Here is a 27,750-nt window from a genome sequence, read left to right on the forward strand (position 1 = left end):
TATGGAAAGAAAAAGAAATGTAAGCTAAATTAACCCTTAAAGCGCTCAGCTGGTTTTCAGGAAGTGCATTAAAAAATGGGATCAAAATGGCAATGTTTACAAATTTTGATACCCCCTTTTAATTTTACCATTTTAAAGTGTGATCTATACATTATAGACCTATGAACCCATACATTAATGGAAAGCTTAAATAATAAAGAATATGAAAACACATTAACTATAAACATAAAAACAAAATAGTAAAAATTTAAGAAAAATGAAATACAAACCATTTTTTTTACCATCGCAAATAATTTTAATTCCTTGAATAAAGTACACATAAATTTTCAAAAACAAACACCACAATCTAAAAAACAAAGTACCAAAACCAGCACATATATATCCTTGATAAGAAATCACAAACTAGTAGTAACTACAGGGTCCTATGGTATTTGGCAAAGCATTCCGGACACAGTCCAACATTACAACCAGAACACTCCCACCCACTTCTGACTCTTGCAGAATGACCTGCAACACACTGTCTTTTTTTGCACACTTGTAGTTTCACTAAGTCATGGCCATCTAGTGGATGACTGGAAGCAGAAGGCACTGGGGACTCAACACCATTTCTGGTGGTTGATATTTCCTCCCTTGTCCGTTTGCGAAGAGCAATTTTTTCTGGTGTGAATTTAGAGGACAGGCTCTCCAAAACAGAAATGATAAAATTGCACCTAGAAAGCACAGGCTTGTCTGTAGTGTTCAGCTTGTATAAGATATAGCTGTTTAGCACAGCTCTACCTAACAAAGAGAAGAATACTTTATTTGTTCATTTGAGGGTTCGACGTTCAGCCCGGTACATAGTTATTTTTTAAATGTGCATGGAACCATGGTGTTTCTTGTCTATGGTGGCAGGTGTCCCAATAAGCATTGGAATTGGGCTTTTGATTTAAGCCCATGTTCAGGACCACAGCAAGAAAGGCCCTAAATTCAGCTAGGGTGAGTGGAGTCAATTCGTGGACTCTTGATCGGGGAATGATGTCATAACTTCTCTTTGTTGCTCTCGATGAACTCGCTAGCGTAGCAGTTGGTCTCAGCTATGATAACATTGGTAAGCTCTGCTGTTAAAAACAGATCCAAGTATTCAACAGGCTTAGCATTAGCAGCTGGTTTATGCTTGGGTTCTGGATTTGCTGTAAACAGGATAGGTCTAGGGCCACAATCCTCTCCAACAATAGGCTGCCAATGTCCATCAGCTGTAAGAGATTCCCTGCCCTCTGAATCTGAAAAATAGATTAAATTTATAATTAGAACCTATTTATTTATTTTTTAATAATTTTATTGACTTCATTTACATTTGTTTACCTAAATAGTTGATATATTTAATATAGAGATCTAGATATTCATTCATAAATTTTTAAACAGTATCTACCTAAAGAGGTGGGCGTGGCACTTCAAGCACCCACACCCTTACAGTAAAAATAAAATAATGTAATAATTTTTCTGACACTAGATCTACTTTCACTTTATTTTAAAAATTCATCACCAAGCTGAAGAGAAAGTATTTGTATTTATTAAATTCGAACACTTACCATACAAATCATCTAAAACGCTGCTATCAAAGTCATCATCAGTCTCAATTATGTTCTTGAGTCCACTTCACTGTCACTTGAGTCGCTGTCCATTATTATTTGTAAAAAATTTAGCTTTCACAGTACAAACACTAAACCACGATGTTTGAAATCGGAAATGGCGGAAGTAATCGTGTATTTACGGTTACTGGTCTAATTGCCGAGTATTTACGGAAAATACGGCCGCAAACACACGAAACCACGATCGTGGCCTTACGCGTTATACGTTCTGTTATAGCAAAGCCACGATCGTGGCCAGGCGCGCTTTAAGGGTTTTAAAGATAAAATGTGTGTCTCTATTATCATCTTTTACTTAATATAATTTCTAATGGGATACTTAAAGCAAGTAAAAATATAGATTTCAATTACATTAAACAGCTCGACAGCTTTATTTTAAAATGGGACATGACTCACCACGTACATAGTATTTCACAGCTAAGCATATACAGTGGCGTAGCGAGGTCGGGTGTCACCCGGTGCGGCACTTAATGGTGTCACCCCCAGAGGGTGACAAACTTTCAATTTTCGATTTGCAACCCCCCCCCCCTCTGAAACTTTCGATTTACACCCCCCCCCCTCAAATTTTTCTCTATATTTTGTTATTTTTTGCCTTGGTGTCACCCCCCCCCCCCTAAATGGTCCGTACCCCCGCCCCCCCCTAGCTACGCCTCTGGTGTACGTGATGGCGATGCTTATTTATTATTATACTTTAAATTCACCTACACCTATAATATTATCAGTTATTTCAAAAAACGTTTAAAAATTAAATATATAATTTACTGCTATCCACTATCTGATAAGAATATGGCGACTACCAGTAGCAACTTGATTTCTCGATGTTTTACGAAATACCATCTGTTATTGTGTTCGTTTGTATTTGAAAACTAACCGCAAATCCGATCTATTTACTAAAATATTCTCTATTGAATTCCGAATAAATAATTAATACAATATCCTTGTTCAGCTTAATTAACTATAAGAGATACTGTTACTGTAACATTTTTGTACATACAAATCTTTTAGGGAAGGGGGAAGCGAATTCGTTTAGATGGCAGATTGATCAATTCACTGTAAAAACTGTTTTTTCTAAAACTACAACAATTCAATATAATTAAACACATCAAAATTAATTTCGGCTATGAATCAGTAAATATATGTAGGCTCTTTTTTTCTATTTCTCAGGTTGCAAACAAATTTTGCTCTAAAATATATTTGTTTATAAAACGTTTCAAAATAAGATAAATAATTGATGGTTGAAACGTAGAAATTTAATAGACTGAATGTTATGAAAATGCAATTTAAAAGTTGATTTTTAAACTCCGTCAACACGGTGCAAGATGGTGCGCATGTAAAAGGGCGTCTATGATGTGTCGATGCTACTCTCGACAAGAAGGGCATGGCAGACATGTTGGAAAAACTTGATTCAAGCAATCTCTAGTTGACACTCGCTAAATAAACGCTTATGAATTTTCAGTCATGAGGATATATAAACGATCAAGTGAGAGCTGTGTTTAATGTACTTATTGTAGTTTGTCAAAGTAGTTGTGTGGTAGATTCTAAGCGGTAAATTACATCGGCCTAAAAAAACTGTCATAGTTGATCTGTAACTAAATCTAGATCTAGATCTAGATCTAGGTCTAGATCTAGATCTCGTATGCGAATGTAGATCTAGATCTATACATTTTCTACATGTAAGGCTGTTACTATTAATTGTATTAATAAGTAAACTAAATTTATTTATTTTTCTGGTCTCTACATGGTCTAAATTTAGATCGAATTAAGATCAAGATCTATTCTAGATCTAGAGTCAAGATGTAATCTATGTAATGAGTATGTAATGTGATGTTTTAGATCAAGCAAAAAGTCTCAAAAGTTCCATACTCATTATTTTTTTTAATATTATATTTTTTTTTAAATCGTGGTAATAAAAACTATTGTGATGCATTTATCGGACTTTACTACACATTCGGCGTCTATGATGTTTTTTGTTTTTATTTTTATTTTTTTGTATTTTCAATAATAAAAAAAAAACATTTTTTTTTCATTTTCTCACTGACAATGTAAATAAACATGTCATAACTAGGTCAAATGGTTAAAAAAAGTATAATTTTATTGAAATATATTTCGAAAAAGTTTTGAGTACAAATTACACCCACCTCTTCTCCGACACCTCCTCCTCGACACCTCCTCACGACTACCACCAAATTCGCTCTACACTCCTCAACACTAACACCTGACTCGCTCTACACTCCTCAACACTAACACCTGACTCGCTCTACACTCCTCAACACTAACACCTGACTCGCTCTACACTCCTCAACACTAACACCTGACTCGCTCTACACTCCTCAACACTAACACCTGACTCGCTCTACACTCCTCAACACTAACACCTGACTCGCTCTACACTCCTCAACACTAACACCTGACTCGCTCTACACTCATCAACACTAACACCTGACTCGCTCAACACTAACACCTGACTCGCTCTACACTCCTCAACACTAACACCTGACTCGCTCAACACTAACACCTGACTCGCTCTACACGCCTCAACACTAACACCTGACTCGCTCTACACGCCTCAACACTAACACCTGACTCGCTCTACACTCCTCAACACTAACACCTGACTCGCTCTACACTCCTCAACACTAACACCTGACTCGCTCTACACTCCTCAACACTAACACCTGACTCGCTCTACACTCCTCAACACTAACACCTGACTCGCTCTACACTCCTCAACACTAACACCTGACTCGCTCTACACTCCTCAACACTAACACCTGACTCGCTCTACACTCCTCAACACTAACACCTGACTCGCTCTACACTCATCAACACTAACACCTGACTCGCTCAACACTAACACCTGACTCGCTCTACACTCCTCAACACTAACACCTGACTCGCTCAACACTAACACCTGACTCGCTCTACACGCCTCAACACTAACACCTGACTCGCTCTACACGCCTCAACACTAACACCTGACTCGCTCTACACTCCTCAACACTAACACCTGACTCGCTCTACACTCCTCAACACTAACACCTGACTCGCTCTACACTCCTCAACACTAACACCTGACTCGCTCTACACTCCTCAACACTAACACCTGACTCGCTCTACACTCCTCAACCTTAACACCTGACTCGCTCTACACTCCTCAACACTAACACCTGACTCGCTCTACACTCCTCAACCTTAACACCTGACTCGCTCTACACTCCTCAACACTAACACCTGACTCGCTCTACACTCCTCAACACTAACACCTGACTCGCTCTACACTCCTCAACACTAACACCTGACTCGCTCTACACTCCTCAACACTAACACCTGACTCGCTCTACACTCCTCAACACTAACACCTCTACCCTCCTTTCACAGACTACCAGTCGGTTACTCGATTCACCCAACACACAGAGCTAAGATGGTCCGAAAAGTTTCTTATCGAGATGGATACCATCTTATCTCTTTCATGGTCTGTCTCTGTTCAAGCCTTTGTCCTCCTGGTTAATGTAATAGCCCTAGCGATTTGCGAGTGCAAATTGTTACTAGACTATTTACAAAGCTATAAGGTAAGTAAACTTGGGATACTTTTATTTGTGTTTAAATGGTTTTTACTACAAATGTAAGATCTAACAAGTTTACATCAGCTTACAGCATTACTTAACTTACTTGAATAATAAAATCTTCAATTGAAACAAGTTAATTTTTAAACTATAAAAACAGATCTACTTCCCCTGTAATTGGCTTTTTTTTGTCTGAAATATTGCTGAATTTAGAGTCAAGTTGAATGAACAGATTATTATTTATGTTAGCTTTTACAGAAGTAATAAAGTATACACAAAAGCAGATATTGAACTGAATTTTTTTTTAATTGTTTCAGCACCTTTTCGGAGAGAAAGATTGCTCGTGTGATCTGATAGCTGTTTCGCTTTCGGTTTATTTGCTAGTAGTAGGCGGACACCTGGTACTATTGGAGAAGTGCATTGTCAAGATTATAAGGTAAGAAAACCATTGGCATAGGTAATGGTCAGTAAGATGGTCAGTTGGTCGAAGTATTTGTCATGTGGTTAATGTGTTGTTTTGCTAGTGTTTTGCTAGTCGATTAGGTTATTGGCCTTGTTTGTTTATTTGTCGTTGGATTGGTCAATGTGTGGGTCAGTTGGTGGATCAGTGGGTGGGTCAGCGGGTGGGTCAGTGGGTGGGTCAGTGGGTGGGACAGTGGGTGGGACAGTGGGTGGGACAGTGGGTGGGTCAGTGGGTGGGTCAGTGGGTGAGTCTGGGTGGGTCAGTGGGTGGGTAAGTGGTCGGGTCAGTGGGTGGGACAGTGGGTGGGTCAATGTATTAGTCAATACATCGGGCCAGTGGGTGGGACAGTGGGTGGGTCAATGGGTGGGACAGTGGGTGGGTCAGTATATTTGTCAATACATCGGGCCAGTGGGTGGGTCAGTGTATTAGTCAATACATCGCACACTGGTTCAGACAGAAGACTAGTCCTGGCATGGATCACGTGATTATTCCAGCCTATCAAAGCCACAAAGTGTAATGTTGCCCATCCATGTTTTCTGTAATCGTTTATTAATGGCTTAAAATATTGTAATGATTTAATCCTAGAAAACTTCCAAAAGTAACATTGGACATGAAAATGAAAGCAAGGCATTTACGACAAGAGAGACGGAGACTGGGTAAGGAAAAAATCCTTGAAAATAACAGTTTGTTTAATTTTTACAACAAAATAAAAACAAAAACTTTGTAATTTTAAAACAAAATATATGCTTCGTCACATATATTAAGACCACCCCCTCCCCACATATTTACACACGCAATAACACCTCCCTGCGAAGCAAAACGTTAGACTAACTCGTAACACCCTCCCTCTCTGAAAGGTGTTAGACTTAGACCAGTGGTTCCCAACCTTTTTCGAGTGGGGACCCCCTTTTATAAAAAGTAAGTGACCCGCGACCCCCATAGAATTAAAAACCGAAATTAGTATGGAAATTAATAAGTACTATAATAAGATTTTCTTGTAGACTTTCAATATAAACTACTCTTGATAATTGTTTTAATAGCATGAGTAAAATTGCATACTATTCACTAAACCTTCGTGATTAAGTTTTTAATTTAAAAAAAAAATGTTAATCTATGTCATTATAATTATCTTAATTTTGTTTTTAATCGAAGAATAGTGTTGAAAATATATTCTCGAAAAGTCAATCAATTTTACGTTTGGGTATGAATGGTGAATACTACACCAAAATTGTGCCTGCAGTTTTTCATCTTGCTCGAAATCATTCCGCAAATCAAAGAATTCATCTTGTAATTCATCGGGAATGCTGGCAACATCAAGGGAAGTGAGAATGGGTAATGCGTAAATGCAGATTCTTCTTTTTCCAGCTCAGAGAAATAGCCATGCAGTTCGTTTTCATAAGATTCAAGATGCCCAGAAATCGCTTCTTTCAAAATTTTAATGATCTCACAATCAGATTCATCTACCACACCGCAGAGTTTCTCAAATTTACAATATTTCCAGAATTTGGTTTCTTTACCGATTTTGCAGCTTTGATAAAAATGCCCCAAGATTATCATGGGAAGTTATATTATTCGTTCATTTTCCCTGAAGCTTAAGGTTAAGCTTATTTTGATGTTCGAACACATCTGCTAGGTATGATACTCTCTCCAACCACTCTATGTCGTTTTAAGTATACCAAAAAGTCTTCTTTCCTTTGCACTCCCAAGAAAAATTTGATTTCAGATTTCAATTCAAAAACACAATTTACAACATTTCGTTTGACAGCCAGCGTACTGTAGTGTAGAAGAGCAGAACCTCGTGATCTATATTAATGTTTTTGCTCAGTTCTTTGAAGGCTCCAGATTTTATATAATTTACGACTTATACTAGCAATGGACTCTTGATGTCGATTGGATAGGGCAGTGGTTAGGGAGCTAAATCTTTTCTGTTCTCTGAAAGCCCGATTTTGAGCTAAACATAGATGGCGCACCATCTGTACCAACCCCCACAGCCGTTCTAACCCGTTTTAATCATCCAGTTTTAAAAAAGGTATTTATTTTCTCCATGCTATCTTCACAAAAGAGCAAACAATGGTGAAAGCTTAATTTCAATAAAAATGTGTTATTTAACATTTACGTACATGCAGCGTTTGATGAGATTTTCTCCTATTTTTTATATTTTATTTTGCTTGGCATTTTCTATCGCGACTTTATTTGATGCTTGCACTAATGCTGGTGAAAACTTCCTATTCAATCAAGTTTCTGGCGTTTGCAACTAGCTTCTTATCGACGAAAGAGCTCCATATCTTTTTTGATGTGTTCCGGTGAAGATTTCATAGATTCGTGACTGAGAACAACTTTGTACAGTACGATTTGTTTCTTCTCTATTACATTTCCAGTGATGTTAATGAAGTCGAATTTCAAAAAATCTTCTAAATATTTATGTTTTGTTTTAAATTACTAAAGTTTAGTATACTAGTTGGCGACTCCCCAGAAAGACCTTCGCGACCCCCAGGGGGGTCGCGACCCCCAGGTTGGGAACCCGTGACTTAGACGATATTTATAAACGACCAATTAATGTATTTAACACAGTGAATAGAGCTGGTAAGTAGGTCACCAACCAGTTCTATGGCTCATGCAGGTTTTATTGAGCCGCAGAAATGGTTGGTGACCTACTTACCAGCCCTATTGAGCGATACATGACACAAACATAACCATAACATTAAAACCCTAGCCTTAGCTATTTATCTTTAGTACACATTTCTTTCAACGGGTGTTTGATGGTTGGATAGCGCTATCAGAAGGGGGGGGGGGGGTGAGTGGTGGGAATGAGGTGTGAGGATGGTGGAAGTGGTGGTGTGTAGTTGAGGATGTTGTAGGTGGTCGTGACACGGCAGACGTATGAAGTGTGCAGGTGCGTTGTTTAGGACGACACACATATTACCTGCATCTCCGTGTTATTTTTCTTTCGTGGCGTTTTTATATTTGTATCGGAGGGGCGTAAAGTATTTGCGGATAGGGGTTTAAATATTTTCTACGTACATTTGTGTTTATATTATTTGCATGCTACATCGACATAAAGTACTATATAGTAAAACTAACAATTTATTGAGAGGAAAATTAATGTTTAAGGTATATAATATTCAGAACATCTTTAAATTTGGCGACTGGTGTTTTTAAATCAATGATTTATTACAGTAGCTTATATCACAAAACAACTGCAATCAGTACAATTTAACAAAACGATGAATCATCAACACTTTCGTGTTAATGGATGTGTACACGATCCATTTACAAACAAGAACTTCATACACAATCCTTTTACAGACAAGAACTTCATACACAATCCTTTTACAGACAAGAACTGTATACATAATCCCTTTACAAACAAGAACTTCATACACAATCCCTTTACAGACAAGAACTACAAGAATAGACTCAATCTGAACATGGTCATTCGACGTTATGCCTGGCAAAAGCTTCTAGAGTGAGTACTTGATACCTAACGTTTCTTTCTACTCTTGAATTCAGAGTGTCCTCAAAACAAACATAGAAATGGATAAATGAATACGTCATAAGGTTCTAGATCTTCGTCATAGTAATAAAACACATTTTTCTTTCGTATTCTATTAGCATTTTTATTTAATGCACCTTCGTGTTCTCCTGTGTAAAAAAAAACCGTACATCTACTATTGTATCATAAAATTAGCACATTAACTGAGTCACCATACTAGCCAAAGTTGGAGCAAACCTATTTCTTTTGTTAGAATGCATTCAATTTGGTTTTCGTTTAGAAACTCATCCGAACAAACAAGAGATTTTCTTACCAATGTCGCGTTGGAGAAACGCTTCATCTGTGATGTGGACTGGGCTCCGCTGACCTTCGATCAGAAGGTCACCAAGTTATCTCCCAAGGTGAAGGACGAACCTACAATCAAAACTCACCTCGGAGACATACAGACAGGTGATATGTTAAAACTGTATGAACTTCAGCGTTTAGCCAAGCTTTGCATCGACGGGAAGATATTGTATGGGAGAGTTCTTCCTCCGGAGACTGCCATAGTCCTCTGTGACACAACTGCCAATGTGACACATGTTCTGTGCATTATGGGGGAAGGGGGGGGGGGGGGTTATGATATGATAGATTTCCCATGTGCAGTATTCTATGACAATAAAGTCTATAATTCAGCTGCAGAACTATGGCGTTGTGAAGGCCTTAGAAGAGGGGGGGGGGACAGTGTATCATTTTTCCAACCAACCACTGTATATATGATACACTTAAACTATAGGACATTTTAGATGTCACCTTCATCTCTGATGGGTTTTATCCTATACTATCCTAAATGATGTGCTAAGCATATTTGTTGCTATAACATTACAAACAGAATGAAAATAAAAATAACAGCAATTGTTATCTTGGGAAAAATGTCCTAGGTACCAATAAATTGTTATTGCAAATAAGGTAAACATTTTCATTGTGCGTTATTAATATTATCATTTACTCCTAGCTCACAATGGGTGCGTACATTGATTCGTTGCAGGAACGAAATGGGTGCCACTGATGTCGTGTTACTATGACAACCAAACCGACTGTAAACAAAGTCACGCTTTTAGAGGATCACGTGACACGACAACATGGGTGGACGTGGACCTGGAACAATATTACAGGGTCGACAATGAGGTAGTAGACAGCAGTAGGAAATTTATATTTTTTATTTAACTTACTTTAATGTATTGTAGATTCTCGTACACGTTGTGAGTGGGCGGGGTGGACGGAGTGGGGTGAAGCGTGTAGGGTGTGCGTGTCTGTAAGAGAGAGTGGTCCTGCATTAGTGTGTGTGTGTGTGTGCAGCGTCTATGTGTGTAAGAAGAAACAGATCTGGCGTCGCAAATGACACACCATGTGTCTTGTAAACGAAGTGAAATCTACAGTGAACCACCACATACCGTTAATACAAGCTGGAACCATCTAGTGCTATAGTATTGTTTGTGCTGCGATGTTGGCAGAATAGACACATCATGTGCAGAGGACAGGCAAATAGACACATCATGTGCAGAGGACAGGCAATAGTAACGGAAATCTTTTGGACACGTAATAAACTTTTTATCTGGTAAAGAAAGAACATAAAATATGAGATGGGAGAAATGAAAATATCATGAGATAAAAAGTGAAGTAAAAAATGTTCACTTGGAGTGAGAAAGATGTAGTATAGACGGCTGAAGAGGGGGAATGGATGCTTGTAAAGTTCTATTCGCGATTTCTACTTTGTTGACATATAGCAAATTTTATATATATATATATATATATATATATATATATATATATATATATATATATATATATATATATATATAGGTCTGTGTGAAGTTAAACCAGTTTGGAACCGCGCATAGTTTACTAATGGACGAAAAGGATACCCTTAATCTAACCAAGGTCAAAGGTGAAGTGTTCCAAAAGCTTCACACCTGGGATGCCGACTCGCAGGTATGTTTACAAAATTTCTAGAAATATCTTGTCACTCTACACAGTTTAAATAGTGAGGACATCGAAAGATGTTTTTAACGGAGAAATGTGTTCGCAGGTTGAAGTTGAGCCATCGTCTCGAGCCCATGCTCAGCTGTTAGCGAGACAAGAGTGCTCTGTATATGAGTTTGAGATTCGAACCACTTTGTCCAACCCTAAAGGTAAACCTTTACTTCCTTCCTTTCTTTCTTTTTTTTTTTAAAAAATATAACAAATATTTTAAAATCTTTGCTTATAATATGTTTGTAAAACTTGCTTTCTCTAGTAAAAGCATTCGTCGCTAGCATATTTATTTAAATGACTGACCAATATTTTTACTAAAGAAAGCAAGTTTGATTTTTTGTATTTGCATTGAGTTAAAAAGTTTATTAACATAACGGTTGTTTTTCATTTTTCTTTTTTTTTCTGATTTTTAGCAGTCAATTTTTTTTTTAAAAAGCAAAATATTAAATCGACATTTAGGTTGTTTTTTTTTTCTCTAAAAAAATCAGTGCTTTACTTTTTGTATCATGTTTGTTCTCAATGGAGTTTACACATCATGTGATTTAAGGTATGTGCTTAACACCCGATTCGATTGCTAGCTTAACTTAAAAAGGTATTTTGTTTCCGCCTACTAATGTCCTTGACGAACTCACAGATATGAAAATATCAGTGAACACTGATCCACCACGGAATGTGTAATGCTAGTACTTTGGTTATTGATGATAGTAATCTATTCATAATTTTTTTAATGACCAATTTAATATTTAATTAAGTTAAAATTTAAAATACCTGCCATGTCTTGAAGACAAATGTATCCGGAAAGTAAAATTAAAACTGAATTACAAGATCTGCCATAAACAGAGAACAGACAGATATTGGGCACTAAAATAAGTTGATGAAAATAAATATGTATAAGATAGAATTACTACAATGCTGGCGTTCATTGTATCATTATGTTTGATTGTGTTTTTCATCAGGTGTAGTCCCTGTTACCTTTCAACACAAGAAGGTAGACATCATATTTGTGGTATTCATTGAAGACTTCCAAAAGGCTTTTCAGCTTGTGGAAGAGGGAGGGGTTCTCTTTCAAAAAGATAAAGTGAGTTATCCGTCTTTGCTAGCCAGCTACATTCGATTCGTATTTCTGTTGTTATTTTTTGCTTTGTTTGTTTGTTGTTGTTTTTGTTTTGTTTTTTTATCAAAACAATGTTCAGTCCCTGCCTTTTATTAAAAAATATAAACCGTTTTACCATCAACAAAACCAGTAGTTCGCTGTGCTAATAGCATCATCATCATATTTTCCCGTTAGTGCCCAAGACACATGGGGCAGATGAAGAAGAGTTCGTCTGTTTCAGAGACCTCGGCATTTGAACCGTTATGTCCAACCGCCTTTGCTTTTCCTAAAGGGAGTTAGATGCCCATTAGAGTTGGGTGGACATTCTACCGACTTAAACCCGGGTTCGAACTCGAGACTTTCGGTTGAGCAGTCAAGCGCTCTACCGCTAGACCACGGCTTCTGTATTAATATACGAACTAAATGTACTGTGTCCTACATAAATAAAGTTTACAGCGACATAATAAAACATTTAATTTGAGTTGCTCTGGATTTAGCCATTTTATTTATCAATTACTAGTTTAACTACACACTCGCATGAATTCCGATGGTAAATTACTCCATGAAACACCCATCCACACACAATGCTGTCAATGTGGACTCTCTGTTTTTGAGATTGTAATACAACCCAAAATATGTTTACAAAGTGTACGTAAATAGTCTAATTCTCCAACACAAACATGCATATGCGCACAAATTCCCAATACACATAAAAACAACCACTCATACAGAAACCATTAACTAATGAGATAAAACACGTATTTTACATCCCCCACTTTTCAGAGGTGTGTGGAGTTGATTGAGGAGAAGTGGCTGGACAAAGATGGCGTGGAGAACTCGACCACCCACCCCCAGATCATCACCCGGGGCTCTATGGTCTGCCTCAGCTGGACTGACCAGAGAGTGGACATCAAGACCAGTCCATTGTCAATGGACGAGTCCACTTCTGATGGGGACCACAACATGAACAAGACGCCCGTCTGTCACACTGAAGAAGACCCAAGCGTCGACTCATTTGTTATAGTTGATTAGCCAGATATAGGGTAACCCGGGGTAATTCCATACACTACTTTTCTAAAAAATTTGTAAAAAATCTAAAATCAACACTACCATAATATAATATTGAGGGTAAAACTAGACATGCATTACTTATATGATGGCAAACAAATATAAAGATAATTCACACAATAAAATATAATTTTTAAATATTTCACTTTTATTGCAAAAACATGGCAAGTGGGGCAATTCCACACACATTATGAAAATTTTAAAATTCATGTATTTAAAAATGTGTAAAAAACATTTTTCCCCTTGGAAACAATTTTGCATGGGGGCAACCAGTCTTCATCACTGGATGAAGAGAAAGCCTCAATTTCTTCCTCCTGAATTCTACTCTCATCTGTCATAGGCTGAAGTTATTCGTTTATAATTGTGGACCATTCTGAAATAAATACAAAATTAAATGTTAGAAAGTCTAATTACTAATGTGTGTATGGGGATGTTTAGCTCTAAATATTGCATAAATTATAATAAATAATATAGGTACAGTAAAAATAATAATAGATAAAGAAATAAAAGAAGTATGTGGCAATTTTACTTAACTAATAGCAGAGTCTTTTTAAAAAAATAAATAGTACTAGATCTAGTACTATTCAAGTATTTTTTAAGATTAAATCATGAGTTGTGAATTACAGAATTAGCCACAACCAGTTTAAATGGTTTAAAATAAAAGCCAAACCCTCTAAAGAGTATAAACAGCAACATGGGACATTCCAAACTATAGTGTATGGAATTGCCCCACACCATGTGTGTGGAATTGCCCCACACCAACTATTGAAAAAAATATGCTTTCCTGTTCTAAATTAAAGGCTAAATCTAGCATCATTAACTGTTACTATTAACAAAAATGATTAAGCTTTCATATAATCAATAAATAATTGACAACAATTAAAAATAAGACAAAAAAAATATTTTTTAAAAAGTGCAGGTGTTGTACTTACCTAAGGATGTTTGAAGATAGATGCAGATAAAATTAAAATTCTTGCTCTGAATGTAGGTGAACGCTTCTCTAACAGTATCAGAAAGTACAAGAAATCACCTCTTAGAAACAGGGAATAGTAACTTTTAATTAAACGTTACTCTCATTAAAAATAGAGAGTATCCAGTATATAGTGTGTGGAATTACCCCGTGTGTGGAATTACCCCACCTTACCCTACTTTCACAGCTAGTAGAGATACAGAATATACACTTTACCTACCCATTATAAAATTCATACGTCTTTATATATATACATATATATATACATTTATTTATTTATTCATTTATTTATTTATATACATGGAGTGTTGGTTCAGATGTCATGTGTGAGTGAGGTGCATGTGAAGTTGTTTAGGCTATCGTCTAGTTTTAATTAATCCTAATCCACTCCACTCACACATACACATAGTTTAGTAAATAATCTTTTCTCTAATATTTAACAATTTAACTCATAATAAATTAAATTTAAAAATTAAATAAAAACACCCACTCACAAATCTACCAAGTAAAGCATGGTGTGTTTACTATTTAATTGTGTTTAGTTATTAAACATCTGTATCCACTTGCAGCGTAAATAAAAATGTGTTCATTTAACCTCGTGTCTGTTGTTGCTAATATAATTTACTGAAAATGACAGCTGGGTTTAATGGGTATCCAGAGAAGCAGACAATGTCAGATTTGGATTTTATAGGGCACATACAGAGAGAAAGCTCGAAAAATATTTAAACACAACTCGACCGTAGCAGGTTTGTTCACGCTCCATTGACTTGACAACATCGACCAACTCTGGTCACAGCCTCAGCTTATTTCTCGCTCAATCAGGTTGCCGTTGGAGCCCAGTTCATGGTCTAACATCTCGTATCAAGCAGACTAATTTGTTACCCTTAATGACCTGAGACTGGCGTGTTAGCTTAATTAAAGCATGAACAAAAAATATTTCACCCAGCCAGTAGTAATGGGTTTAATGTTGCACGTCCATGAGTTCACCCAGCTCTAATAAATGCCTGGAACGAATGGGCAAAAGTAAAGGCTACAAGACATATTGTTCACCGCAATTTGGTTTAGACAAATATCCCAAACAAAATATCTCACGGTAAAATATCTTTTTAATTAAGGGTAATTTTAATAAACTATGAATATGTGTGTTATATTAATTTTATCATTTTAAAATGTAATTAGTAGCATAATATGCGAAGGTTAAAATACATTTTCCATACACAGCTTAAGTGGGCATGAGGCAAATACATCTCATCAGCTGGACGAAACTAAATCAAATGAGATTACTTAGCTGATGACCCTTTCACTTTTTGGAGACATATCGCACGTGTTTTGACAATAGTCCTGAGATCATTTGTCCCTATTTTTTTACTGAGTTCATTCGTCCGTAACATATTTTGTCTGGGATATTTTTTCTGAGATTATTCGTCAGTGAGATAAATTGTCCTAATGTATTTTGTCATGAGATCATTTATCCGTGAGATATTTTCTCTGTGATCATTTTTCCATGAGATCATTTTTCCATGAGATCATTTTTCCATGAGATCATTTGTCTGTGAGATCGATTATCCTGATGCATTTTGCCATACGATTGTTTATCCGTGACGAGATATTTTGTCTACGATAATTTGCGATATTTTGTCGGAGATCATTTGCATTGATATTTTGGTTAGGGAATTCCCGTCAACACATTGCAATACAGTGCGCACGTAACAGCACGTCCTTGCTGTCGTCTCTTAGAGACTCTTTTCTCACCACAATAAGAACATCTTTAAAAACCTTTTTACGTATTTTATCAAACTGCAGCCATGAAAGTAAAAGATAAAGGTAAGAATCTTTGTTTTTATTTTTATTTTTTTCAAAAATGTATGTGCTCAATGCAATCGGCACAGATAAATCTACAAGTTGAGATTTGTGATTAAATATAGATCTATAACAGTACAGTAGTACGGTTGTTAGTGTAAAAATATTTAACTAGATTTAGTTAATTCTAGTTCTACTCTATTGTGTAGTTTTTGTAATTATTTTTTTACAGATGATTATGATCTGTTATATTTTTTTTGTTTTAATTATGCGTAATACGCATTTTAATGTAATGAATTTATTAATTATTTATATCCCTATTGACTTATTGTTAGGTCTTTTTAGTCTAATTCAAAACAATTTTATTATTTGAATTCCTATAACTTTCATTGATAGGCTAGATCTATATGCCGTGCCTATGGTGCATTGACACGTAGTCATTGGACTCACCTTCATCTTTCTTAACAATATTCATTTTGCACTTATCGCTGCTATAATTATCATCATTATGTAAAAGTTTCCCTTTCAAACCTGACGATCTATGGGGCAAGTGAAGTAGAGTTCACTTGTTTCTGTGACCTCGGCATATGAAGAGATAGTGTGGTCAGCACTAAGCCCAGCCGCCTTTACTTTCCCTAACGTGAGTTGGGTACCCATCAGAGTTGGGTGGACTCAGGGGCGGTCTACTGACTTTAATCCGGATTCGAACTCGAGACATACGGGTTAGCAGTCCAGCTCTTTACCGCTAGACCACTCCTTCCCATCATTATGATTATGAATAAATTATGGTACCTTGGCAGGTCAGGGTCACTAGACAACGGTCATACAAACAATTATTCCGTGGTAAAAATGGGACCCTACAAACGCTGAATACTGCTACTGTTGTACTGAATACTGCTACTGTTGTACTGAATACTGCTACTGTTGTACTGAATACTGCTACTGTTGTACTGAATACTGCTACTGTTGTACTGAATACTGCTACTGTTGTACTGAATACTGCTACTGTTGTACTGAATACTGCTCCTGTTGTACTGAAAACAGAAGAGATTTCATGTTCTAGTGTTGACATGAAAAATGCATGTACATTTTTTTGTTTTCGTTTTAATTGTATCTCACCACTTATAATGAGTTTAAAAACAAACGTTTTCAAAGGCTACAGAACAAAATATTGACAGGAAGATAGGGTATATAGCACACAAATAATACTTGTTAACGGTATAAAATGTATATTTGTACCGTGATAGTAGTAAAACCTGTAAATTGCGTAAATTCAACCGGTAGGAGGGTCTCTGCCTCTTCTCTACCAGGAATACAGTACAACAGTTATTGATATTAAAATAATAAAGCTAATAACCCAGAAGGTTATTAAAAAATTTATTACAAATTTTGTTTTGCGTATGTGATGTCTTAATTATAAACTTTCATTACACTTATAGAGTTTACATAACTTAATAACTTGAGACTTCCAGCGCGTACACATGCGCTCGCCTTGTCTGTTAAAATAGCAGTTGTGAGTTGAATGATTGGTTCCCGACCTAGAACGCTGTAAATAGAAGGCATGGCCTACTAAATATTGCTAACATAAACAACATAACTAGAGTTACATGTGTAGGATAGAACAATGTTGTGGGATATAGTAATGAGAGGTACTCATTAAATACAACTCAAGTTGAGGGAAAATTACAACAATATAGATAATAGTAAAATTACATCAAATACAGACAATAAAACATATGACACTTAAGGTCGATATTATAGATTTCTAGTTTTTAAAATAATCAAATACCTTCTGTTAAGAAGCAATAACTGCTGATTTCTTGGACGCCCCTATACCCAGGGTGAGGGTTAGCGTGCAGGTGCGCTGAGCAAGGGCAGTGATCAGGGTAAAAAGGACCGGGTTGATCGGTTACCGGCCCTATTATCGCACCAGCGACGGGCCTGTCCCATAAGCCTTTTCGGCATGGGATGAGTCGCAATGTAGATCTAGCGACTGAACAGTCTAACGGGGGGGGGGGGAGAGAGAGAGAGAGAGAGAGAGAGAGAGAGAGAGAGAGAGAGAAAGAGAGGGGAGGAAGAGGCGGAGCACAGGATGGCGGTAGAATAACATTACCGTCACAATACTGACCATGGTTAAATAATTGCCAATAAATTGTTCAAAAATTTTTGAGTTTTAATGTGAATAATTTAAAGAAAGCAACTGTAGTAATGCCATTCAGGTGACGTATCCATAGCCACAACTGTAATCTGTTCTTAAGAACCAGTGTGAATAATGCCACTGGGCTTTGTGACTTTTGTGTATTTCATAAGTATTTCGGCTTAGTCTTTATTTTACTTTACGTTGGTCGTAACGTACTTTGTTGTGAGATTAAGGCACAACTCATTATCTCTTAACCATACCCGTGCAACCACCGAATGGCCTTATGTAACTATACCCGTGCAACCACCGAATGACCTTATGTAACCATACCCGTGCACCCTTCGAATGACCTTATGAAACGTTTTCTTCATGTTAATGAAACGTGAATTTAAAAAAAAAAAAACTTTTAAAAAAGAAAAGACTTTAAAGTTTTAAGTCGTGGATATTATATTTAAAAGAAGAAGACAATTTCTTTTTTCATAGATTTTACGAGCGACCAACATCTATGCTAATCCGTGTTCTTTTTTAGTGCATCTAAAAGCTTGTTATATTTTTAAATAGGCTTTATAATCATTAGATTTTTTAAATATAATAGTGAGTTAATATTGGATTTTAAATCGAAAAATATATTTGCTTTAATCCTGTTCAGTTATCTACCCCTCATTATCTACCCCTTTGGAATTAAGATATGTACACGTTACTCATGATTATTAGCTCATACGGCAGATCAAAGATCGCTACTTGCGTGTTCAGAATAATAGTAACACCTTAGAAGATTTAAAAATCGCATTGAATGGTGTTGTTCGTGTCACAATATAGCTCACCATGGAAGGGAGTAGGTACATATCATACCACAACATCACCCTTGCCTTCCCAACATCTGCACACCTCCCCCCTCACACAAACACTTCCGTCCAAAGCACTTACACTTACACCCCAGCCTCACTTCTTATTGTCCTTTACGCCTCACCTACATTAACACCGACTCTCCTTACATTACCGGCATAGAAAACCATGTGGCTACACCATCCTGCCAACACATATCATGGCTGCAGAGGTTCACAATGGAATTCATGGCCGTTGTTTTCCAGCCACTCGACATCGCTGTCGGAATATACATGATTTTCTTCTTGATAATTGGCCTCTCTCTTCTCGAGTCGATTGTGTTTTCTTTATATTTGCCAAACTGTGAGGTGAGTAAAATTTGATTCTTCCTTTTTCAAATTAAATTTGTTTTTACTAAAAAAAATAGTTAAGGGTGTCTATATTATACAAAAACATGAAACACTTTTCTTAACTTAGGGTTGTTGGAAAAATAGACGCTCCTATATGAACAAGTTTATTATACAACTTTTAAAAAAATTAAATGATGTTAAAAAAGTCATAGTGCCTCTATTTTAAAAAGTGGGACAAAATATTGGGTGATTTATCTTTGAAATATTGCTGAAATTAGGATCAAGTTGAATGTTTGGCTTACTTATTAAAAATGAATGTAGTAGTATGCAAAAACAAAATTTGAATTAATAAGTAAAAAGGTTTTAATCGTTGCAGGTATTGATGAGATTTGAAGGAGTATTTTTTTTGGTTGTGCCGACATGTCTCGTTTTTAATATGGCCACACATGTGGTTCTCTTTGAGAAGTTCATTAGTTGGATACTCAGGTAAAAAAAAGGCGTTTGCTCATGTTATGGTTAGTGAGAGGGTCAGTTGTCGAAGAATGAATTTGTCATTGTTTGGTAAGTCTGTTGATTTGTATGTTGGTGAGACGTTTTGTCAGTGGTTCGGTAAGTTTACTTGTCAAGTGATGGTCAGTTTACTTGTCAGTGGATGGTCAGTTTACTTGTCAGTGGATGGTCAGTTTACTTGTCAGTGGATGGTCAGTTTACTTGTCAGTAGATGGTCAGTTTACTTGTCAGATGGGCAGTTTACTTGTCAGTAGATGGTCAGTTTACTTGTCAGTGGATGGTCAGTTTAACTGTCAGTGGATGGTCAGTTTACTTGTCAGTAGATGGTCAGTTTACTTGTCAGATGGGCAGTTTACTTGTCAGTGGATGGTCCGTTTACTTGTCAGTGGATGGTCAGTTTACTTGTCAGTGGATGGTCAGTTTACTTGTCAGTGAATGGTCAGTTTACTTGTCAGTGGATGGTCAGTTTACTTGTCAGTGGATGGTCAGTTTACTTGTCAGTGGATGGTCAGTTTACTTGTCAGTGGATGGTCAGTTTACTTGTCAGTGGATGGTCAGTTTACTTGTGAGTGGATGGTCAGTTTACTTGTCAGTGGATGGTCAGTTTACTTGTCAGATGGTCAGTTTACTTGTCAGTGGATGGTCAGTTTACTTGTCAGATGGGCAGTTTACTTGTCAGTGGATGGTCAGTTTACTTGTCAGTGGACGGTCAGTTTACTTGTCAGATGGGCAGTTTACTTGTCAGTGGATGGTCAGTTTACATGTCAGTGGATGGGCAGTTTACTTGTCAGTGGATGGTCAGTTTAATTGTCAGTGGATGGTCAGTTTACTTGTCAGGGGATGGTCAGTTTACTTGTCAGGTGGGCAGTTTACTTGTCAGTGGATGGTCAGTTTACTTGTCAGATGGGCAGTTTACTTGTCAGTGGATGGTCAGTTTACTTGTCAGTGGATGGTCAGTTTACTTGTCAGTGGATGGTTAGTTTACTTGTCAGGTAGATGGTTAGTTTACTTGTCAGGTAGATGGTTAGTTTACTTGTCAGTGGGTGGTCAGTTTACTTGTCAGTGGATGGTCAGTTTACTTGTCAGGTAGATGGTTAGTTTACTTGTTAGTGGACTGAACAGCAGACTGAAATTTGGTGTGTGGATTTTCCTGTTAATTTGTCAATAAATGGGTCAGAGAATTGATATACGGAGTGTTCTTTGGATTTATCAATAAAATGGACACAATTTCACTGTCACGTGACCGTTCTGCTTGTTGAAGCCAGAAAATAGATTGGTGTATGCCAATGGTTGTTTTTTCTATTGTCCTGTTTATTTTTATTCATGACCTAAACAGTTGTAATGACTTGATTTTAGAAACCTCCCCGACATAAAATGGGAAGAGGACACAAGAACTATATTTCTGGGTAAGGGAAATAACTGTAAAATATAAACGGTTTAAATTTTACCACAACAAAACGCATGCTACGTCATATATATTAAATTAATAAAGTGTTTTGTAACATTACTCTACATCACACGAAACTCCATTCAGCACAATATAATAAAGGAACTTTATGAGCTTCTCGTGTTTAACATGTTTACACGTTTCCTTAACAGAGAAGGACATGGCTACGGTTGACTTGGATGCGATAATATATCGATTCGCATGGCAAAAACTACTCAGGTAAGTACTTTAAAAATAGCCTTTCTTTCTATTGTTCAATTCAGATTTTTTTTCGAAAACTAATATAGAAAACATCATCATCATTATCATCATTCTTGGGGACAGTGTTTCTTCTAGACTTTTTTAAACTTGGCTCTGGACGATTATTCCAAGCTGGGTCCTCGACATTCCGGCTGTTTCGTTGACAGCTGAACTTTTCCAAACTTATTTTGGCATCCCTACTTTCCTCTTCCCTTGAGGATTCCAGTCTAGTGCCCGTCTGATTAAGTGCTTGCTTGTTTACGCATGGTGTGTCCAATTCATCCCCATTTACGCCTTTATGTATTTAATTGCCCATTGGGTCTTGTCAAGTTGTTCTCCACAGTTTAGTATCAGTGTTTCTTCCAGACTTTTTTCACCGGGGGGAGGTGGGCACTTGATATTTACGTGGGGGGGGGGCGGTCAACATTTCCGGGGGGAGGGGGATTGGCATTGGTAAAAGTATATATTTTCTATATAAATTCCATTTTGTCGGGGGGGGGGCGGTAGACGTCGGGGGGGGGGGGGGGGGCACTTGCCCCCCCCCCCCTTTCCCCAAGAGATGCCTGGAATAAACTCTGTTTGGTATTGGTAATGTTTTCTGGCAAAATAGAGAGAACGTCAGAACAACAAAATCACTACCTTAGATTTTTTTCTTAAAGTATTCAAGTGCAATTTTATTTGTATTTGTAGTACTGTAACCTAAATGTCTACGAACCATATGTCTATAGTTGTATTATAAAAATGCATTTACTGGGTCAAACATGTCATATATTGCCGTATTAAAAAAAATTAATTTCATTTAGCCAATCCCCAAAGAATTTGAGGGATTACCTTATCATGCAGAAGAACTTCTTCAGTTTCGATGTGGACTGGAAGGCCCTAAACTTCGACCACAAGGTCACCAAGTTCGGTCCCAAGGTGAAGGACGATACTTCTATTAAAACCTTCATGGGAGAAAAGAAAACAGGTGACTTTTTTTTGTTTAGCTCACAATGTCTGTTTGTTTATTTGTGGCTTTGTGTCCAATCGTGTAATTCAATTTTAATTATTCAGATACATTCGTTTGTACTCTAATTAGGCATTAGATCATTCACTTATATGGAATTATTCAATAATAAAAGTGGAGATTGCAAGATTAAACACTAGCGATCGCTAGCCGGTCAAAACTGGTTGGTTTCATGAATAAAAGTCGATCACTGGCTAACACTGGGCCGTTAATTTTCTTTTAGAGATTTCAAAATATTAAATTTTCTTTACATTTTTATTGGAGATAAAAACGTATTAATCTGCAGTCTTCTTTAAATGTGATATAAAGATTGTTGCCATATTGTATTAGTTGTCTATCTCGCGGAGTGCACGTGTTGCTGACAATGTTTTTACTTTCATTTGAAAATGTGTTCAAATATTTTTCCAAGATGGGCAATGGTTTCTATTGACGCTTCTGCTGATATAACAGTTTTTAAGCTGATTTTACCTCGCTAATTAACCTGTTTCAAAGCTATACAAGTAGAATGAGTGGCTAAAACATACGCGGAGCCATTATAAAATAGAGAAAAGAATTAAAATAAATAATAGCTACATAGGTAAGAGGAAAACAAATGTAACAAATAACTCAGTATAAAATTTCAATTGTGATTACGGTATTCACTTTCAAGACTAATGCACATGTTTGTTTATCCCAGGCGCACAATGGGTGTCACTGTTGTCGTGTTACTATGACAACCGAGCCGATACTAAACAAAGTCACACGTTTAAAGGATCACGTGACACGATGTCCTGGGTTAATGTGGACCTTGACCAGTATTACACGGTGGACCAAACGGTAGTGGTCGGCGCATGAATGCGTGTGCGCCTGCGACTCTGCGTATGTGTATGTGTTTGCGTGTATATGTGTTTGTGATGCAAGCACGATTGCGTATTGTAAACCCAATAAAACCATTTGCAGTGAACATCCGATATTCGGCTGATAAAACCTCGAGGAATCTAGCACGACATTTTGTTTTGTACGGCTCTCTGGAAATATTACATAAGGTGGACAGAAATCAAGAACCTAGATCTTTCGTGAAGAGTAGAATTTTTTAGATTGACACTTGAAAACCAGAGGTGGAACTGAAAAAAATAGATATGCAGATGCCTATTCAACTGTCTCATTCAAATTTAAATTATTTCATAATTTCATTTCGATAAAATACAAAAAAGATATGGCCTGAAATAAATGAGCTTTAAAAATGTTTGTAGATCGTGAAAAACAATGCTTAAAATCTGGCATGCAGGTCCTGATTGTGTGAGATCCAGAAGCTTGATATGTGTAAAGTGTTTTGGTAGTTTCTTGATTTTTTTTTTGTCACATTGTTGTTTTCTATGTATATTATTAATTTTGCATATGTTCCAATTTAAAGCTATTTGAATCTTTAGTAGGCCGTATTTACGTAATAATTAAAAGAAGAAATTGTTTTTTTTTACTTTTCTTTATTAAAAAAATCATGTTAAAAAACTATCGCAAAAATAATGTAGGCTGGCTAAAAACAAATTTTAAAGCGTTTTTTGTGTGGGATATTTTGTCTGAGATATTTTGTCTGAGTCCATTTGTCCATGGTATCATTTGTCCTGCTATGTTTTGTCTTGGTATCTTTTGTCCGTGAGATTATTTGTCTTTGAGATCATTTGTCCTTGAGATAATTTGTCCTTGAGATAATTTGTCTGAGATCATTTGTCCTGACATGTATATATATATATATATATATATATATATATATATATATATATATATATATATATATATATATATATTGAACAACCAGGTGCGAGTGAGATTAAGCCTCCCTGAAACCGCTCATTTTAAAATAAACAACAACAATATCCTGAACCTATTTAAGGACAGAGGCCAGATTTTCAAGAAGAACGACACCTGGAAAACAAAGTCACAGGTATGTTTCCAGATCTTTGAGAAACCTTAAGCTGTAACTTTACGCTATTAAAAATAAGGAAGAATATGAAAGAAATTATTTACTGCCCTAATTTTTCGCAGGTTGAAGTTGAGCCATCGTCTCGAGCCCATGCTCAGCTGTTAGTAAGACGAGAGTGCTCTGTCGTAGAGTTTGAGATTCGAACCACTTTGTCCAACCCTAAAGGTCAAACCCAACTTTATATTTGTAAAAATAAAATACTTATGATTAAATAGCTCTAATAACGTCTCTCTATTCAAAACCAGATCTAGCTCACTAAATTGTTTACTTCTATTGCATTTTTAACAGGATTTGTCCGCGTTGACTTTAAGTTTAGGTGTTACGATTTCTCTATGACCATAGAGATTGAAAACTTACATGAGGCTTTTCAGCTTGTTGAAGATGGAGGAGTTCTTACACCCGAAGAAAAGGTGAGTTGCCTCCTTTTTTAAAACGTTTTTCTTAACTCAGCTTCGCGTTTGTTTGTTTGGATGTTTGTTGTTAAAATTGACATCGAAAATTAGCCCACTTCTGATTGCTCTAGAGACCTGAAATTTGGCATGCATGCTAATTTCGCCTAACAATTTCAGATGCAATCATAAAAACTAGCAATTAGTGACCGTAATTAGCTTAATTTAATTACGCCCCAAGGACCATAAAATTGAGGACATGATTTCTAAAGATACCGACAAGACTGCAGTCCTATTGACACAGTTACTTCGGCCCCAATCGATGTGAGCGCGCTGGCCGTGATCGTATAGTGGTTAGTACTTCGCGTGGCCGCGACAACCCAGGTTCGAATCCTGGTCGCTCAAGATTTTTAGTCCGTGTATTTATAAACACTTTTTTAAAAACCACGTTTTTTATGTGTAGCAACGGACTAAAAAGGAGAACGGACACGGTAACACATTGTTAACGGTGACACGGTTGGTACGCTGGGCATGCTAAAATACACATAAACACGTTTTTCCTTAACTCAGCTTCGCGTTTATTTGTTTGTTTATGGGAGATTTGATCACGTGATTCGTGAGTAGATCTCCACGCCAGCAACGTAAATGACACCCTTTCTCTGTTTAAAGCGTATCGGTCGCTCAAGATTTTTTTAGTCCGTGTATTTAAAAACACTTAGTCAAGTCATACTTAATCAAGTGATTAGATAAAGTAGAAAATAAACTATATAAAAAACTTTTTAAAAACCACGTTTTTCATGTGTAGCAACGGACTAAAAAGGAGAAAATAAAATACTTAAAAAAAAACTTTTTAAAAAACCACGTTTTTCTTGTGGACTAAAAAGTAGAAAATAACTATTTACATACATTTGATGACAAAAAACGTGGGTCGGGCAGATGGGTCGGGAAATTTGATAGTGAACGTACCCACGTTTTTTGTCATCAAATGTATGTAAATAGTTATTTTCTACTTTTTAGTCCACAAGAAAAACGTGGTTTTTTAAAAAGTTTTTTTTTAAGTATTTTATTTACGACGTAAGATGTCGTCCTTAGATTCACGAAGCTTTGATTTGTACCTGACTCACCTAAGGGAAAAGTCAGAGAGCCTCAGTGCTGGCCACAGTATCCCTCCAAATTCTGACGTTACTGAAACCGTCTACTTCGAGCTGAAAACTTTATTTGTTTAACATTCATTTTACTTCTGTATTATTGTAATATCGTAACATCTAACACTGCATAAAATACACATTTTAAAAAACCATACATTTGCTGCTGTCATCGTCAAACTAAATTTACTGTGTGAATACAAAAAATATTCACTATCAAAGTACACAGATTCCAACACAAAGATACATTGTGCACATGTTACTACATAAAAACAGAAAAATTCGTACTTTTAAAAAAAGTTACTATCTTTTATCTGCTCTTCTACACCCCCCCCCCCCCTCTCCTTCTCTTATAAGGCATGTGTTGAGGTGGTTGAGGAGAGGTGGCTGGACAAAGATGGCGTGGAGCATGTGACCTACCACCCCCAGATCATCACCCGGGGCACGTGTGTCTGTCTCAGTTGGACTGACCAGAAAGTGGACATCAAGACCAGTCCATTGTCAATGGATGAGTCCACTTCTGATGTGGCCGACGTGGTCGTGAGTCACTCTGAAGAGAACGCAAGCGATAAAGCATTTGTCTTTGTTGATAAGAACTGCTCATCACAAGAGCCATAATATAATATGGCGGTACAAATGCTTGTCTGATATCCTTCTTACGTATTTTTTAAAAGATTAAAAAAAATTACCATCAATAAAAACAAGCAATTCAATTTATACATTTTGTGTATACTGAACGAGTAACAACCCGTCATCCACAGCTGTAAAGGGCTGAAACAGGAAATATTAATAAAAAGATAATGTCAAGGTACCATCAATAAAGTTACAAAATAAATGCATTGTCAAATATTTTCCAAATGCAAAGATATATACAAAGATATTGAATTAAAGAGAAAAAATTATTGCTGAAATCAACTGCAGAAAATAAACATTCAATAATGTAATAATAAATTGTGTCTGTGTTATAAATTTTTTAAATAGTAGCCACTGAAATATGTAGAGAAACAGAATATGTCAGGTCTGGTTTTCAAATCTCTATCAGCAAGAGAGTCTTTACGAATTATAGGCTGCTAGCTGTAGTGCTAAACTCACAATTCCTTGATTTAACCAGGTTAAACATGTCCAGGTGATTGAAACAAAAGAACAAAGAGGCGGTGTCTCTTGAGTTCGAATCCGGGTTCAAGTCAGTAGATCGTCCCCGAGTACACCCAGCTTAGATGGTACCTAACTCACGTTAGGGGAATTATAGGCGGCTTGGCATAATGCTAACCACACTCCATTCGTATACTTTGGTCACAGAAACAGATAAACTCTACTTCACTTGCCCCATGGTCCGTCAGGTTCAAAAAGGAACTTTATTAACGGCATAAAATATGATGACGAGTAACAGATTTAAAAAAAAAGAATTAAAAAATACAAATGTTTTAATTTAACCAATATAAACCTTTTCTTTTAAAATGTAACATGTAGTAGCTTTCCATAATTAGGTTTTTACATTGATTTTGTGGTGCTAAATATAATATATTCTATATTAAGAATCAAACCACGATGAATCAAAGGTACGTTTTATCAAAAGAACGTTTAAGACATTATTAAATTTCTCGACTTTGTTAACTGTTTGTAAATTAGATTCTATCTATGATTCTTGTA

General features: G+C 36.5%; 2 protein-coding genes across 2 annotated transcripts; both read left to right on the forward strand.

Moving 5' to 3' along the window:
- The first annotated feature begins 2,978 nt into the window (after window positions 1–2,978).
- On the forward strand, window positions 2,979–14,867 carry LOC131952924 (uncharacterized). Its single transcript, XM_059315861.1, has 12 exons — window positions 2,979–3,105; window positions 5,004–5,194; window positions 5,506–5,624; window positions 6,237–6,307; window positions 9,048–9,117; window positions 9,425–9,594; window positions 10,172–10,311; window positions 10,987–11,115; window positions 11,213–11,315; window positions 12,114–12,235; window positions 13,034–13,289; window positions 14,465–14,867. Exons 1-11 carry the CDS (start codon window positions 3,084–3,086, stop codon window positions 13,280–13,282), a joined length of 1,386 nt encoding a protein of 461 aa, XP_059171844.1. The 5' UTR covers window positions 2,979–3,083; the 3' UTR covers window positions 13,283–13,289; window positions 14,465–14,867.
- Window positions 14,868–15,994: 1,127 nt separating this feature from the next.
- LOC131952929 (uncharacterized) lies at window positions 15,995–27,018 on the forward strand. The gene is made up of 11 exons (XM_059315865.1): window positions 15,995–16,112; window positions 19,237–19,421; window positions 19,780–19,889; window positions 21,270–21,319; window positions 21,513–21,579; window positions 22,404–22,567; window positions 23,283–23,422; window positions 24,402–24,527; window positions 24,629–24,731; window positions 24,855–24,976; window positions 26,458–27,018. The coding sequence occupies exons 1-11, from the start codon at window positions 16,094–16,096 to the stop codon at window positions 26,716–26,718; spliced, it is 1,347 nt and encodes a 448-aa protein (XP_059171848.1). The 5' UTR covers window positions 15,995–16,093; the 3' UTR covers window positions 26,719–27,018.
- The last annotated feature ends 732 nt before the right edge of the window (window positions 27,019–27,750 follow it).

Source organism: Physella acuta, unplaced genomic scaffold (genome assembly GCF_028476545.2).
Source record: "Physella acuta isolate Inbredline_101_S28 unplaced genomic scaffold, ASM2847654v3 ptg000896l, whole genome shotgun sequence".
Taxonomy (NCBI): domain Eukaryota; kingdom Metazoa; phylum Mollusca; class Gastropoda; family Physidae; genus Physella; species Physella acuta.

Bases quoted from the DNA above. Each gene is read 5' to 3' on its own strand.
- LOC131952924 (XM_059315861.1), top strand. From the start codon at position 3,084: ATGAGGATATATAAACGATCAA. The intron at 5,625-6,236 runs GTAAGAAAACCA...ATTTAATCCTAG, and splicing joins TGCATTGTCAAGATTATAAG to AAAACTTCCAAAAGTAACAT. The intron at 11,316-12,113 runs GTAAACCTTTAC...GTTTTTCATCAG, and splicing joins CACTTTGTCCAACCCTAAAG to GTGTAGTCCCTGTTACCTTT.
- LOC131952929 (XM_059315865.1), top strand. The intron at 21,580-22,403 runs GTAAGTACTTTA...AATTTCATTTAG, and splicing joins GCATGGCAAAAACTACTCAG to CCAATCCCCAAAGAATTTGA. The intron at 24,977-26,457 runs GTGAGTTGCCTC...TTCTCTTATAAG, and splicing joins TTCTTACACCCGAAGAAAAG to GCATGTGTTGAGGTGGTTGA.